This window comes from Chinchilla lanigera, unplaced genomic scaffold (genome assembly GCF_000276665.1).
Source record: "Chinchilla lanigera isolate Chin_1 unplaced genomic scaffold, ChiLan1.0 scaffold00078, whole genome shotgun sequence".
NCBI classification, from domain to species: Eukaryota; Metazoa; Chordata; class Mammalia; order Rodentia; family Chinchillidae; genus Chinchilla; species Chinchilla lanigera.
Genome location: NW_004955479.1, coordinates 2900846 through 2918047, shown reverse-complemented (window position 1 = coordinate 2918047; position 17202 = coordinate 2900846). Strand labels below are relative to the sequence as shown.

Here is a 17202-nt window from a genome sequence, read left to right as displayed (position 1 = left end):
ATATACAGGATAGTTAACATAGTTGTTCTACTGTCTTCTATTTCTTTGCTGAAAGAAACTGTCAATAAGTCCTTGATTGATCAATATTGCATGTCTCTGTTTTCATGAGAAACTACTTTGAAGATATCAATATGTAATACAACAAGCGTTGTTAATTTCCTATCACTTTGTTTATAACTCTGTATTGTCTTTACTGTTCTTTTGCTGTTTTGTAAAAGGTTGTCTGTCTGTTAATATTTTCCTCCTTTTATTTTTAAAATTAAAAAAAATAATTCATTTACGATAAAAATGATAGGAAGGAGAAAGGCAGCCATAGCATCCATTCACCATTAATTCTTCTCCATTCCTCCTTCTTTGCTCATTTAGTGGTCCCCAAACTCCACCATGCTTCAGACTTATCTGAAAGGCTTGTTAGAGTAGAAATTACTGGTTGCAATCCTGAGATTCTGATTTAGAAGATTCTGGATCTCTAACCTTCAGATGATGCTATTATCATTCCTGGTTTATAACAGGAAAAGCTTTTAATTTTTTAAAGCATAGCATAAGGGTGAGAATGCCTAATAGTTTTTTCTTAAGATTACAAACATTTTATGGCAAAATCTCAGATATTCTTTAGAAGAGAAAATAAAAAGAAAAAAAAGAGAAAAAATTGAAATCAGTATTATTAATTTGGCTTGAGGTTCCTATTGCTAATAGGAATTGCTACACTGAACAATATATTTAAATGTCTATCATGACATAAATATTTTCCATGTTGGAATGAGCTTAAATTTTCACTGAATATAATTTCATATATTTATCCAATCTACTCTTATGGTAATAGTGGTAGCTTCTAATATTTTTTTGCTTATTACCAATTTATTTATTTTCATTTTTATACATTCCTAATTATTTCCTTGAAATGAATATCTAGTAGTAGAATTTCTGGTTCATATGAACAATTTATATGCTATTAAGTGGCCTTTTAGTTCATGTTGTGCTAGTTTATATTGCTAATAGCATTTTGAGAATACCTATTTCCTTATACTTCTTCCAACTCTATTATCTTCAAGAAGAAAACCTCTGATTTGGAGGAAAATGGCATTTCTTTATCTAATTTCACTTTTGATTGCTAATGAAGGCAAACATTATCATGTCTTTGGCCAGGAAATCCTTACTCTGATGTTGAAACAAATGGGACTCTATGCTTTTACCTTTTTTACTGTCAACTGCATCAAATGACACTTGTGTTTTTTCAATGTCACCATCCTCCATGGAAGAATTCCTGCAAAAAACAAGCCTGCATTAATGAAATGAGCAAAATTCATAGAAATTATATCAAACACACTATCTTTTTTTCTGCCTGTGCAGAGGTATTTTGATGAAGACAAAGAAACATGTTCTGGATATAATTCCTGAAAACTGGCAACTTAACTTCCAGTGAGGTCAACGAAAATCTCATCATCTCTAATCAGTGAAGCACAGGTGAAAGAAACTGGGGCAAAGAGTAACTCTTCAGTCCAGAGCTGAGTGACCTCAGATAGACAGCTTGAGTCCAACAGAAGTGACTCAGAACACACATTCTTCTTGGGAACTTTGGCCAAAGTTACTGAGCGTTTAAGCAAAAAACCTTGGAAACTCTGAGGCACACCCTGAGAACATACACAGAACCTGTGAGAGCTAAGTGTGCCACACCATAAATGGCCAATGTCACTAGGGCTTCTGTCCTTAAACTCTGAGAAACAGTGAAGGTTCATCACATCTTGTCATGTTTGTCTCATTTTCTCTGCTGTAGGACTAAATAGATGTTGGCCAATATTGCCCTTAAATCCTTAAATTTGGGAGATAACTAAGTGAAATTGCAGGTAAAAACATTGCTGGTTTTGATGATGTGAACACAGGGCATAATGGTCCAACACGACTTTCCTGTGCTCTTTGCCTTTATTTTCACCCCAACAAAATTGAGATAATACTTGCTGTACTTCACAAAGGTGCTATGAGAATTAAATAAAATGCTTTGTGCTGAATAACATTTTATATGTAATTATTTCCCTATACATTGTGCTGGGCACTGTAGCAGGGAAAAGAGAAACAAGGCATATTCTACTTTCCTTAAAATATAACCATCAGATAGGAAATTAAGAAGAATCAAGGATATAAGGAATTAGATACTTTGCTAATCTGAGGTGTGACAATTTTATTGCCGACTGACTTCCAAAAGTCTTTACTTTATTTGATACATACAATAAAGTAATTTGAAGTAAAAAGTAATGATGTTAAGACTTATTTTAAAATTGTTTTTTCCTCCTAAATATCAAGAAACACATAAAGCAGGCACAATGTGAGACAGATTTAAAGTCTGATCCAGACAAAGCCAAATTACAAATTGAAAATCTCAGAACTGATGCACAACCTCTAGGTGAAATGTGAAAAAGATACAACCATGAAGAGCACATACACTAAATTTTGGAACATTACTATCTCACTAGAATGAAACACTTTGCATACAAAGGCATCTTGCCGTGATTTCTCATGTAACTTCTTGGGTAAATGAAAAGCAATTTCTTAGAGCAAGATACAAGTGTAACTTTATTTCCAACAAAGTGAAAATTAGCAGGCACTGCACATTGATTTTAATATTTTCATTCCATTCAGATTTACACTAACTGCGCTGAGAATTCTGGATTTTGAGCCTTGGGGCACATACATTACTACTACCTACTGCTCTTACTTTTCTGACATTATCTTTCCTCACCTTGTTGCTGGAAGTAAATTATCTTTATTTAATAGGAGGATAAAGTCATTAGACCTCACAGTAAATTAAGCATATAGAGCTGGCTTGCTCTGCAGAAAACACTGGAAGTGACATTTTAAAGATAAGGAAAGTGGTGATTTCCCTGTCTGCATAATGCCCTGCAAAAAAGTATCTTAGACTGTGGATGAAAGGAACAGGATCTTACTCTCAAGTCTATTTTTATTAGCTGTGCAACTTGAGCAAATAACCATTTTCTTAGTACTTCTGATCAGGGAAATAATACAATATACATTCATCTCTTTAGAGTGAGGCATAAATGATTATTCAATGTGCATATGGTCTCAGATAAATTTAAAGATACTTCAAATTTAGTACAATTTACAAATTTTTCTAGGAGTAATATATTAATTGTTTTTTGATAAACATCTAAAATTTACTTATCTCAGTGTTAACACAGATAACTCTTCCAAACATGTCTTGCTTTCTTTATAAAACAAAGACAAAAATTATTTTCACTATAGAAGAAAAAGCAATCTTTGGATGGCACAGAAAAATGAGAAGGAAAGTGCACTAACATTTGCACTTATGCGTGCTCACAGTGTAAGGCACATAGAAACTGTTTTGTGTATTCCTCCTAAAATAATACTCGTATGTGGTAAGTCATGTAACTCATATTTTATAAATGAGGAAACCAAGTCTCAGAAGGATCAGAATTTTACCTGTCATAATCAATAGACTCTAAAGTTGAAATTATATTTTGGTACTAAAGATTAAATCTAGAGCCTCTGCACTAAGCAATACCCCCAGCTGTTTTCTATTTTTAATTTTTTTTAATTTTGAGACAGGGTTTCAGTAAGTCACAAATAATCACAAAGTCGTGATCCTTTCTAATTATGCTCAATACACTATTAGTAATTTGCCTTACTGGAAGGGAATCCAATCATTTGCATTTAAAATCAGTGGATTGCTTCATCTTACAACATATGTGGAACCTGAGAAAAACTTGCTGGGGAACAAACTGTGTAAAGCTTGTGTATCTCAAGGGAACTTATTCAAAGTTAAAAACAATACTTAAATAGGCTCCTTGGGAAATCAAGTCTATTCTCCTACCTATAATGATAAATGAGACAGTCTTGGATTATGTAAGTGAGTGAAAAGTAAAAACAAAGTGGTTTTTCACTATGATTTAAAACTTAATTTTCAAACATACAAACAAGGATTCTGCTAGGTTCCGACTTCCAGGCATTAAGGCAACAGGCCAACTTCATAAACCTGTGGCAATTAAAGTGTGTGGTGATCCTGGGATATTTTCTAAGAAACCTTCACATTTATGATTATTTGTGTTTTTTAATTATAAAAGTTTGTTAAAGAATTGTTTTTACTATCTTCAGAGGCAGAAGGAGACAAAGTATAAGTCAATAGAACTGAAGCTGCTCTCCAGGGTAAGTGCAGGAGACATAAATGAGTGTAGCATGTCTATTTGTCTTTCATCTCCCTAGGAGGCTTAGGTTTAAGTCTGCTTTCCTGGCAATAGAAATGCCAAATACTCCCTACTTCACTCCCTATAAAAGCAAAGCAGACAGGACTTTTGGTGCCGCCCACTTAGCCAAGAACTGAGGCCTTCATGTCTCTTTTGTGTCATTTCCCTCTCGTTCTCTCATTACTTCCTCCCTTTAGAATGGAAGTGGAGGTAGGAAATGACCATGTGAAACAGTATAAAAACAAGAATACATGTACATAAAGTTCGCTAAGTTTTGCCCAGAATGAAGTCACGCCTCCCAAACACCCTCTACATTGCATCAGATGCCACTAGGATGATAATAGCATTCACTTAATTCCTTCTCCAGCAATACAAGGATATATATCATGGCACAAAACTAGATTAAAACTTTTAATTTTAAGCATGACTTTATAGTGGATTCAAGTCTTGTTGGTTTGAAAAACTTTTGGATATATTTTTGTTACAGTGTTTGAAGACCACTAGAGTCATTATGGTTTCAGTGCTTTGAAGACATTTACTTTCCAGAGCGTGAATTTTTGGACACACTTCTTTTTGTTGCTTTCTTTAATGAAGGCAAAGGCTTTTGAAATCAATCTTTAGACTGGAGATTTTTTTGGATTGTACAATTCAAATTTGTGGCTATCTTACCATTCCAGTGGATGTATCTGTGCCTTTTTATTCATGAGCCAAAATTGTTCAAATATATTTAAAAGAGACCAGTATTGGGTCAGGACTGAGCCAGGTTTTCCCATAGGATTTCTTGTATCATAAAACTCATGCATCAAAGATTGAGTTCGAGGATTGGAGGGGAGGAGCTGAGAAGAAATATGCAACACAAAACATCAGCATAAGTTATGGAAAGTAAATTGAAATGTAGTAGTACTAGAAAATGCTTTATATTTAGTTCAATTTTTTAAAAAATCAATTAATGTATTTATTGATTTATTAACATTTATTAACAATACATTGGTCAGTATCATAATTTGATTTTCTGTGTAGTTGTGGAAGTACATGCCACTTTTTTACAATAAGAAGCTAATTTTGTTGATAATCATATTTCCTAATAGGATGAGTTTTCTTTCCTTCCTGCTAAAGACACCTGAAAACAGCTAAATAGCAGAGGGATCCAGGCAGTAGGAAAAATGAGGGGAAATCCTCTTTCAAGTGAATTTTGTCATGGTGAGAAACAGTAACCTCACACACACACATACACACCCCAAAAAAACATTTTTACAATTTTCTAATTTCTACTCCAGTAATCAGAAAATTATGGTTTGCCTTGCTCCTGCAAAATAATTATTTAGTTCTTTCACTGCAGTGAACCAAGAGACGTTCTCTGCATTCACAGTGTGCTAGTCCTAGGTCATACATATATTCATGAAAGGTGAGTCCAGGTCTCTTTGATTATTTTTCTACAGTGTTGAATCAAATTGTCATGAAAGTAATACTTACTATCCATAAATTAATTAAAAGAATAAATATATCAATTAAATTGTCTTGAATTCCCCCAAAAGAGGGCTAAATTATAAAAACAAATGTCAAACATTCATTAGTAGTAAACTAGCTACAACTCAGACAAGTAGTATATACATAGATTTTTTTTAAAAAAAAAACTTTAAAAAGGCTTGAGCCAAACATCAGCTCATTATTAACAAACTTCTTTTGAAACACTTCTAAAATTCTGTTTTACATGGTAGAAAATGCAAATTATTATAGTTTATAGAAGCTTCAGAAGTGAGAACAAAGCATGCACTGAGCATGGATATTCATATATAATAAATATTCTCTGATACTGACCAATAAATTTATTCAACACAAGAATATATATAGAAGAGAAAATACATATATTTTTAAAGACTGAAACCAGTATATGTCACTATAATTATTCACTTTCTTTGCTATTTTGTAGAGCTATGGCAAATTAAGATTTAGGTAGTTTTCTAAAATATTCCTATTACATTTAATTATATTTTATTTTATACAAACTAAAAGGGTGTAAGAAGCAGAAATTAATATTGGTTGCATGTAAATGTCTCAAAGCTAAAAGCAAAACCTTTTTAGAAAAATGCTAACCTTTTCCCACTGAGAATTGTCAAATCCTGGTAGTTTTAATAATATCATAGTCTTTTACCTTTAATAAGTCACTGCTTGTGTGCAAACTTTTACCGTAAACCATATAGATCTTATACATGTTGCTATTTAGATCTCTGAAAGGAAGAAAGATGCTTCCAAGATTTTTACTTGTAATGTAATATCTTTACTTTGAAGTCAAATCAGGTAGCTTACGGCTGATCTACCATTACTCAGTACTCAATGCGAATCAAGTCACTTATGTTTTACCAGTTGGAATTGTCCCAGACTCCCAAGTTCCTTTATAAAAGTCCTAATTGAATCAACTTCATCTAATGATACACACTGATTGAGTTCCTTTGGATACTTTTCACCCTAGAGTAAGGAAAAAAACAAGAAATTGCTCAAAAACCAAATCATTTTTACCACAATGGCCTCCTCCTTCATAAAAGCAAATTTTAACCTTCATGAACAGCTATCCTAATGAGTGTTACATGAGGCATAGTGACTTGAACTTGTCAAAACAACATTTGCATATAAGGGAACTTCGTATCTGACAAGCCAGACTGGGGTGAAACAACTCAAGGATGCTTTGGTGGTGAATTTGGGGGTGAGCACAGAAGGCAGAATGGGCATGGCAAGCAGCCTGAGAATTCAGGAAGAACCTTCCATGGCCTTCCAGGCACTGGGAGTGAGGGCTTCAAAGGAGCATTCACCCCAAACCTCAAGTATGGGCCAGCACTACTTTGGAGTTTCACAGACGGTGGTAAGCAGATACCTGCCTTGCACCTACTATTGGATGTCCTTTTATTTCCATAATCCACCCCCCAGAGCCAGACTGCTGCTATTTGCAAGAGACATAACAGAAATTTTTATGAAACCTCTCATATTCTACTGTTCCAGATTTCCCAAATACAGGTTTCAAAACAGAAAAATATGTGAAGAGCAACATTCAGTTTCGTAATGTATAGGTTTTCTATGTATCAATGATGCTTGTGTTAACATGCCATAACAATTAGCCAGTTCTACTCTGAATCTCTACACCTCATCATTGGCATCTAGCCAAACAACTTAACAGGTGTGCAGGCTTTAAAAGATTAATGTTATAATTTAAATCCCCTGATATCAGTTTGGGACACTCCCTGCTCCAAAAGACTTCTAGACTACCTCCAAAAAATTCTAACATTTTTAAAAACATATTCCATAATATACATGTTTATCATAATATTCATAAACATTCCTTAGGAATTATAAATAGCTTTACTTCATTTTTAGCCCATAATTTCTTCACAATCATTGACTTGTACATTCATTTAGTCTAAAAATAATGTTTGACTTTAGCGCAGAAAAATTTAAGAGATGTAATGTAACATACAAATTAATTTTAAATGAATTTTCAAATTGCTTAACTTGAAAAAATAGCACCTGAAGAATGACTTAAAAAATATTAATCAGTGCACAAATACACACTTACCTTAAATACACCTGATTTATAAAGTCTCTGAAATATCTCCGAAAATACAAACAGTGAAGATTCATTGGAAAAGAGAAAATCAAAAGTGTCTTTTAAAAGGAATTCTTCTGTATTTTGGTCCTCAAAATCCATATTATCATCATCTTGAAAGTTTAAATGCTCATGCACCTTTGAAAGGGTAAAAGCACAACAAATATTTTTCATTAACTTTTACAGTAGCCTTGTAAGACATTAATTTATTTCCTGTCGGATTGTAGATCAGAACTGACATCTAGTGGTCTTTTAGGAAGTCAGCAATTTTATAAATGTTAGTGATGTTCTTTTAAAATACAATTCTTTAATACATAAGGAAATTAATTAAGTACTATAAAACCACATTGGCTTATCTTGAAACCCTTTATAGTTGAAGAATCTGGGCTCATGAAAGAAAATATGTAACATTTTTTCTGAACCAAACACTTAAAAAGCATAATACCAACTATTAGATATGTGTGCAAAATAATGAATGGCTATTAAAATATGTCATTTTATAAAGCTTTAAACTTTTATAGATAAATCTTAAAGCTATTTAACCATATATCTGTAATTGACTGCTCCGTATTATAGTTGGCAAACAAATAAATGCTATGTGGAGTTGAATTTTCATTATTTGCAAGTTTAATTTGTTCTTCTCTTCTTCTCATCTCGTGACCCAAGAAACAGCTTTCTATAGACTATTTAAATGAATCTTTTTTATCTTCTTGACATTTTGATGGCTATGTTGAGGGAGATTATCTAAAATGTTCACTTAATTGCAGAAATTTGAAAAGAATCAAAGTGTACAAAACAATATTCAATTTATACATGTATATACCAGAAAAAATGTATTTCAAAATTCCCATGGCTTTTAAAATTCAAATATATACCAATTTTAAACATAATCTCTGTACATAAAACATAACAGTTATGATTCCCATAATATCACATGTAATAGAATCTGGTTAATCCACTACTTTCTACTATCTGTATGTCTTGCTTTTTTCCATTAACACCCACTAGTCTTTTCTTTGTAAGCAGTAGGGAACCACAGAAAAATCCTTTTTTATTCCAGTGGAGATTGGAACACATAAATTCCCCACGTGCTGGCCTTCAACCAATATGTGCCAAAGCCTGCAGTGACTTTAATGCAAGTTGCTATTTATCCATTGGTTACCATGAATGAAAATACACACACACACACACACACACACACACACACACACACACACACGAAGCCATTGGCATACTCACCTGAAGCACTACTGGATACCTGAAACTGCCATAACCGATATCAAAAGTTAAAAGCTGAAAGCATAATCTACATCTGAAATAAAAGCATAAGGTAACATGAAAATATAGTCTCTTTGCCAGACGTACTCTATTATTTGGTATTATATTGTTAATAGTTGCTGTAGTTAAGTTTCAATATCTGTTCCAATTAAAAGCACTAGTAGCTTGGATAACTGAAAATGACAATTCATTTTTTGATTTGGAGCCTGTTTTTTTCTTACAGAAAATACAAAAATATCTAAGTTATTCATAGCATATTAAATTAAATGATAAAGTTATTCCATGAAAACCTCAAAATGGGGAAGACCTCTACATAGTAGGCACTCATTCACATATAAAGTATAACGATGCATGTAATAATATAGCCCTCTCTGGGTTTTGTTTACACACTGGATGGATAAAGATAATTAGCTGCCAAATAAGCTCAGACTTGAGGAAAGAATTTATTGAACTTTGTTAATAAAAATTTTTCTTTTCTTCTCCACAGTTTTGAAATCACTGGAATAACTGATACAATAGTTTAGACTTAGAATGGCCCCCAAAGCCTCAGGTGTTTGGAAGATGATTTGATCCTGAGGGTGCTATCGCTGACTTGTGCTCAGGAGCCCAAGCCTGGTTGGAAGTGGGCACGGGCTGTGGCCTGAAGGGTGTGCCTCCTCTTTGCTGCTTTCCTTCACCCTCTGCTTCCTGACCACCATGCTGTAAGCAGCTCTTGCCTTACGCAGCCCTTCCGCCATCCATTTCTGCCTCGGAGTCCCCTACTTAAAGGACCATGCACTGTAACTACAAACCAAAATAAGCTTCTCCTCCTTTAAACTGTGGTTATTGGGTATTATTCTTCAATGAAGAAAGTGACTGAGAATTGAGAACAAAATTTGTTCTGTATAGGCAAAATCACATCAAGTCACACTAAGCACATATGACAGAAATAGCTTAACTGGGAAAGAAACCGCAATTTAAAAATTAATTTAAAGTTTTGTGTGATAGTTCTTGTCATCATCATTTGGATAATAACAAAAGTGTAGCATACTCTGAAGTTTTAGGATCTATAAACTGGGTCATATATGTTTAACAGATCATATTTGTATAATGGTGACATAAACTTTTACAAGGACTTAAAACTAAGATACAGTCTCACTAACAAATTTTAGAAGATAGGTTTCTTTATTTTTAAAATAAAATTTGGCCTTACCTATGAGAGGTCTTTGGTCCCAGAGTGGATGTTTCACTGAAGACTTCAGCCGCCAGCAGGAGTTTGCTGATTGCTTCCTTCATAGCATCCAAGGCCTGCAGAGGTGAGCTGGCCCTCAGGAATGTCTCAAAAAATGTTTGCAGCTGCAAACAGAGTAAAAAATTCATATGGTGAGACAAGGTGTAGTTTGCTTCTCTGTGGTTTCCATCGCATGATCAATGTAATAAATTCCTCTAGGTTAGCTCCTCTTGTCACATTCAAGCAAAACTCCTTCAAGAGCAAAATTCGATGATCTAAGATTTAAATATTTTATAACTTAAATCATAACGTGATGAGAAAGATTGGAATGTCTTCTAATTTCTTGCTCCATTTTTATTTTCCACACTTCATGGCATCTAATCAGGGAAGGCATGGTGGAACTTAGGTAACATACCCTGTGGTCAGAACTCCCAAGTTTAATATATGACTGCTAATGTGGGGTGAGGGGTGGATTTTTTTCCCTGCTCTGAATGTTTGTGTCTTGGAGTTGGTGCATATCAGTGGGTAAGTTGTGAAACCAAAGTGGAAGAAAATGTATTTCAAAGCCACTGTAAATATAAAACTCAAAATTTAGTTTTTTGTTATTATCAATTCTCTGCATATCAATAGCAATATCTATATCAAAGTTGTTTCTTCTCTGCATTTTTCTCTTGAAGATATAGCCAACTAGAGAAGAATCTAAGAGAATCCTGGTGTTCTGTTAATATTTTAATGTAATGTTTCATGTGGATAGAGAAGATAGAGCAGTATTTACCACAGGGGAGATAAAGCTCATCTGTGTCTTTTTAGAAACATCGTTAGCATTACAAGCCACTGTTTTTATTTGCTTAAATTTTAAAACAAACACACAACAAAAGTACCATATGAGGATGCTTAGCATTAAAGTTCAAATCAATATTTTTAAAAATATAAAATACATATCATATTGATTCATAGACTTCTAGATAAACATACCTTTCAAAGATGAAGAACAAAAAATATTTTTTGTAAAAACATGCAGCAGGTACAGTATCCTATTAGTGTTTTTGGAAGAACAGATGAAACCCACTGGAACTGCCTAAGATGGCAAAGTGAAAAACTTTTGTTTCTCTAATAATGAAGGACAAATATTGGCGCAAATTGCTTAAAGAAAATGGTAATTTTATCTTTAAAATGTACAAGCAAAATTCTCTCAAGATAAACAAATACTGACTTCATAAACTTTTGTCAGCTGAGAAACAGAAACCTAATGAGACTACACATTAAGCCCCCTGAAAACATACCGTCATTATTTGGCAATTGGGATGTTTTTCCATTTCACTAAGGAAAATGAATGTAGTAATTGTATAATTAAAAGAAAACAAATTAATGCTAACACTAAAATCTTAACATCTGTCAGTCGAAATAGAATAACATTTTTTAAACAAAAGCAGCTAACTCACCCTGTTTTACCAAGTTCATCATATTATATAGAAAAGATTATGGAAAATATTTCATTTTTCCATGTTAATCTTACCTAAATGTCAAGGAGGTTAAAGTTAATAATATAAGAAGGTTGAAATATCTGTATAGCATATGAGGTATATAAGCTTAAGTACCAGATTATATCCTCCAGGAGGAAGAGTAATTAGCAAATTAACATTTTAGGATTGTGTTTATTCTTCTCATGTGAAAATGATTGTTTTTTCATTTCTTACTCTAACCGCATTAAATAAGGAATGCTATTCAATTCCTTCATCCAATCAACCATCCAGAGAGAACTGGACTCTGGAAAGCACTGTGCTCTTGCCCTGGGGGACAAGCTTCACAGAACAGTAATAGTTGAACAGAGATAAGTGCCCACCATTCCTCAAGAGATATTTTTTATTTTGTTTTTCTTTCTTCTGTTGCTGTCCCAAATGTGGGCCACAGCTACATCTGATGCTCATGGCCACTCCAAGAGACACTGCTTTGGCTATAGGCAGCATCCTGCATGCATGATCATTCCCGAGGACTCCACTCTCCAAGCCTCTGGGTGACTGTGCCCTGCTGTGTCCATGAGGAGGTTCCCTTGCCCATGACTAAACAGAAAGTCTCACACTGATCATACCCAATCCTGTCATTTTTCCTAGACAAGTAACTTTCCTCAGACCATTAGAGGGTCACTGGTGTACTGTTCCCACTTATGCTGTAATATAAGTCCAAATAAAGCTACTCTTAGGTGACATATTTTGGCCCATCCATGACATCTTAAGCAAGGCAGACTGAGCTGAAAACTCTAAAAGCTGGTAACACCAAAGGCCACTGGAGCTGAGAGGGGCCAGCAGCCAGGGCTGACAACACCAAAGGTGGCTAGCAGCCAGAGGATGATGGACAGCAAAGGAGAGTTGCCACAGACTGGTCTCTGGTCACAGAAAAGGTTCCTGAGGGCTTCCAGTAGCTGTTGGCCCTGGATGCCGGAAGAGTAGTGGAGGGCTGCTAACTCTAATATCTCATAGCCTCTGGCTTAGGGTGGTAATACTAAAAGGGCTACATGATGCCTGTTTGTGACTTCTATCCTAATGGAATGAAAGAAGCATCGGCCAATTATTAATAATACTATAGACTCTGGAAGCAAAAAGTCCCAGGATAACTTTAGTTCTGTGTCGAAGCTGTGAAAACTTGTAGGATTAACAACAGTACCTATTTTATAGAACTATTGCCAAGGCTAAAGGGGAGGATTTACTTATGGCATATAACTGCCAAATGGCAGTCAGTACTTTCTGTAATTGTTTATTTATTAAAACAAGATCAGCCTTGGTAAACTAAAACTGGTTTAGAAAAATAAAGTCTTGAACAAACAGACAGACAGAGAGACAGACAAATTCATAGCCATATAAAAGTTTCAATTAAAGTGGTTGTTGATCCCAGTTCTCATAAAGTGATACATATTTCTGACATCAACCAAGGAGACCATTTTTAAAATATAAATTTTTCAATAAAAATAAAAGAGTAGAACTGGTGGACTCAAACATTTGGCTTCCTCTCCTGCCCCATTTCCCTTAGAATTCAAATTGCTAAAAGAAGGAATAGCCTTAATTAAGCGATGAACCCAACAATTTTGATTTAAGAAAGCAAGAAAATTAGAACATACTTGTCTTTATAACTAGATGTGTGAAGACAAGAGAGAGAAAATGAAACTAAGAAAGCAAGAAAAGGAAAACTTTTCCTTGTTTTTATGTTAGTTCTGCCTGCAATTTTAACCTCTGAATGCCTTCTCTACTATGTCTATGCATGCATTTCAATTTACGTAAGTCCTTCAGTTGAAAGAAAACTGCATCTATGGAACATACTTAGTATAGTAACAAACAAACTTCACATGCATAAATTAAACTCATGAAAAATTCTTAATACATATATATTTTTAAAATCATCAACTTTCAATAAGTCTCACAAAGAGGCTACATTTCTCTCATTCCTTGTAACTAACTCATCTACACTACGTGGAAGACTTATTTGTGTGTCTGGCTATGTTGCAGTTTATTATTCTAATTATATATCCCTGACAAAATAACTTGAATTCCAGTATGAAATTCCTCGAACTTCAGTATGCTCAGAGGCACAATGACAGAATTTTTTTCATAATCTCATGAGACAATATCAAATCAGAAATTACTTTATATTAATTCCATTCAAATGCCATCGGAACCTGAAAAACACCTTTCACCCAGGATCTTCCTTAACTGAAATCCTGAAGAAGCACAAATCCCTGAAGAAGCAAAATCACACTCACAACTAATTTGCAACACTCAAGTCACAACCCCAATATGAAGGAGAGTCCCTCTTCATCCTGCCACTGCTCATCCATGTCTTCAGACTCACTGAATGTGAAGATGTAAGTTTCCAAGGAAAGTTTTGCCACAGCAATGAGATAAAAATGAATATAACTTAAAACTTTTACAAGATATGAAACAATTTTATGGACTATAAATTTTTCTCCTTCAGTGTAACAAAGAAGTACAAATTTAGTGAAAATAAATTATATAGAAAATAATCTTGGAAGATGATGATTGTAAAACCGGGTAGTTAAGCATCACCATTTGTTAGTATTTGTCCTAAATTCAAGCAATAAACAGTGAGGCATTTAGATTTTTTGCAACGTGAATCATTCAAGCAATGTATTGAAATTGAAGTAGGTAGAACAAAATGATCAATTAAAAATGGAACAACTCCTTCCATTCCAAGTTCTGTGTTTCACTTCATTCTTTCTCTATCCTCCCACAAGATGTTGGGCAAATTGCTCAGTATCAACACATGCGAAACTTGATTACTTCTTGGCTGTGAGTTTTTGTAGATCAAGGACTATCTCATTTTTTGCTTTGAGCTTGCAGTGCCTAATGCAGAATACCTACTCATAAATACTCTGAATAAATGCCAATAACTATAGCAGTACAAAAACCACAGAGACCTTGACAAGAGGAATCATTCACTCTCTCTTCATCCTCTTCAGGATAGCATATTCATTTCTTGCTCTCATCTCATAAGAGAGAAAGGATATACGTTTCATTGATAACTTGTAATATAATCTTTGAAAAACAGAAGCTTATAGCTGTTTGAGAATACATGGTGATTAAAAAATGTAATTCAATAATTAAAGCAAAGGATGAAAGACTAACCAATATTAGTACTTTTCAAAGTAATGTCCTTGACTAACTGGGAAACTATAGCAGAATGGTAATATTTCAGTATTTTTAACTTTTGGTAGTTTAGTATTTTGAACTTTAGGTAGTGTTTCATAACTCTGTACTTTACAGCATTTACCAGGATTTCTCTTCATGTTATCATTTGTGAGAAATTGTCATCTTCTCAAAGTAAAGAGTACTGTTACTTGAAAACATTTTGTGCCAAATGTTATAGGAAAAGGTGCAATAAAAGGAAAAGATTAGCAATATTACTAATCTTTAGAAAAATGCAAATTTAAGCCACTGTGAGAAGTTGCCTCATACCTGTTAGGATGATTATTATGTTTTAAAACACAGGAAGTTAAAGGTGTTGCCTAGAATATGAAGGAATTAGAATCTCCTCACCTTCTTGGTGGGAATGTAAAGTACTCCAGCCACCTGGAAAATAGTATTCTGTTTAACATTTGGTCCAGCAATTTCACTTTGGGGGGTACATCCAAATAATTAAAAGTAGTACTGTAAACAGGTATGTGCACAGCCATGTTCATAGTGGTATTATTCACAGTAGGCAAGACCTGGAAGCAACCCAGTGTACAATGGCAGATGAAGGCAAAAGCACAATATGATCCATCCATATGATGAGTACTAGTTAGCCTTGTAAAAGGAACATGCTGCAACACTGATGAGCGTTGATGAGATTATGCTCAATGAAATAATCCAATCACAAGATACTTTACGGTACCACTTAATGGAACAACCAGAATAGTCAAATGGGTAGCAAGAAAAAGTAGAAAGGTAGTTGTTAGAAGCTGAGGAGAGGGAGAAGTGGTGAGCTGTTATTTAGTGCACAGGCTATCACTTCAGGTGTGCAAAACACTCTGGAGACTGCACAATAGTGTGATTATCCACAACCCTTAAACTGTACAGGTAAAAATTACAGTGGAAAATTTTGTGTTATTGTGCATGTTAACCCAGTGAAACTTTTACAAAATTATTTTGTAGTTTTCACAGCTGCACTCCATGAAATAATCATGTTTAAGTACTTGCTAATTCTGTATCACCAAAGTCCAAAAGAGTTCCTCTTTAACGGTCAGAAATTTTGCAAAACAAAATGATACAGAACAACAACAAAAACCCTTCCTTTGCTTTTTATTTCAACTCCCACAAAGAGTTGAAATATTCTCTATTTCTATAGGTCTCTGTTTTATCTGTGCACACTTTTTTATCCTTAAGTTTTTTATTTGTTATGGATGTGAAACAACAACTGGCGACCTTGAATGCTGATAAAATGATGCATCAGAGAGGGAAAGCTAACGGTGGAATACAGGTTCAGGAGATGATCATTTCAGGTTACAGTCAATAGTCAAGGGAAATATCACACAAGGAGTCAGGCACAATTACACTCCTCAGTACATACATACAATTAAATAGGTAAAAATGCAAGAGTCTAGGGTCTTTGTGTAAATTAAAGATGAAACAGGGATGCATTAGTATCTGTTTCTAATGCAGTTTGAATTTAAGCCTATTGGACTTTTAGATATTATTGTACTGTTTTTTTCACATTCAACAGGGTTCTCTTTGAGTTTGATTTAACCAATCTGTTTCCTTCCCTCTCTTTGAATACTTACAACGTATCTGAAGTAATCCAAATGCTGCAAAATTTTATAACAATATATTTTTATATAAGTCTTTTGACTGCCCTATAATTCTCAATAAGAAAAAATATATTCATAATTTTAAGATTTTAAATTTCAGTGGTCATATGCCATAAAGAGTTCTGATATAATCGCTTCTCAGCCTTTTGGCTAAGATCAAGACTTTTGATATAGTTATTAGCCATACATAATTGTTCAGAACAACAGATTTATTAGAAATCTTGTTAAATAATTTCCAAAAAAAAGTAAAATGATATTGTAAATCTCAGAAGGTATGATTTCTTTTTATTCATTTAATTTTTATGCCCCCTGAAAGAATCATTCTTATTGCTACAAAAAAGGATTTATTATTATTATTTTTATTGTAAGCATAGAAGAAACTTGATCACATAAATCTGTGGATGTGCAAGGAAAAATTTACTTACGGCAACATGACTCAATTGTTTGAACTCCATTGAAGATATATAAAAAAAAATCACACACTAATTTATTGTGAAATATTCAGTTTTGTTAAAAGCAAATTAAAAACCTCCACTGTGAAAGATTTGTTTTCTAATGCTTAGCATCCTTCACTTTCTATAGCAAACACTATATTTAAATTTCATTTTTC

At 33.8% G+C, this 17202-nt stretch overlaps 1 protein-coding gene across 3 annotated transcripts in view; it reads right to left on the bottom strand.

The window, feature by feature from the left end:
- Positions 1-17202, bottom strand: part of Cped1 (cadherin-like and PC-esterase domain containing 1) — a 257384-nt gene that overhangs the window by 121393 nt on the left and 118789 nt on the right. For all 3 annotated transcript variants that reach the window (XR_001230879.1, XM_005402311.2, XM_005402312.2), the window contains exons 7-12: positions 10280-10422; positions 9049-9121; positions 7780-7947; positions 6576-6680; positions 4884-5050; positions 1194-1264 (exon numbers count right to left, since the gene is read on the bottom strand). Coding sequence is in view for 2 of the 3 variants with exons in the window: in XM_005402311.2 (XP_005402368.1) it covers positions 1194-1264; positions 4884-5050; positions 6576-6680; positions 7780-7947; positions 9049-9121; positions 10280-10422 (727 nt within the window). In the remaining variant the exon portion in view is untranslated. The remainder of the gene's footprint in view (positions 1-1193; positions 1265-4883; positions 5051-6575; positions 6681-7779; positions 7948-9048; positions 9122-10279; positions 10423-17202) is intronic.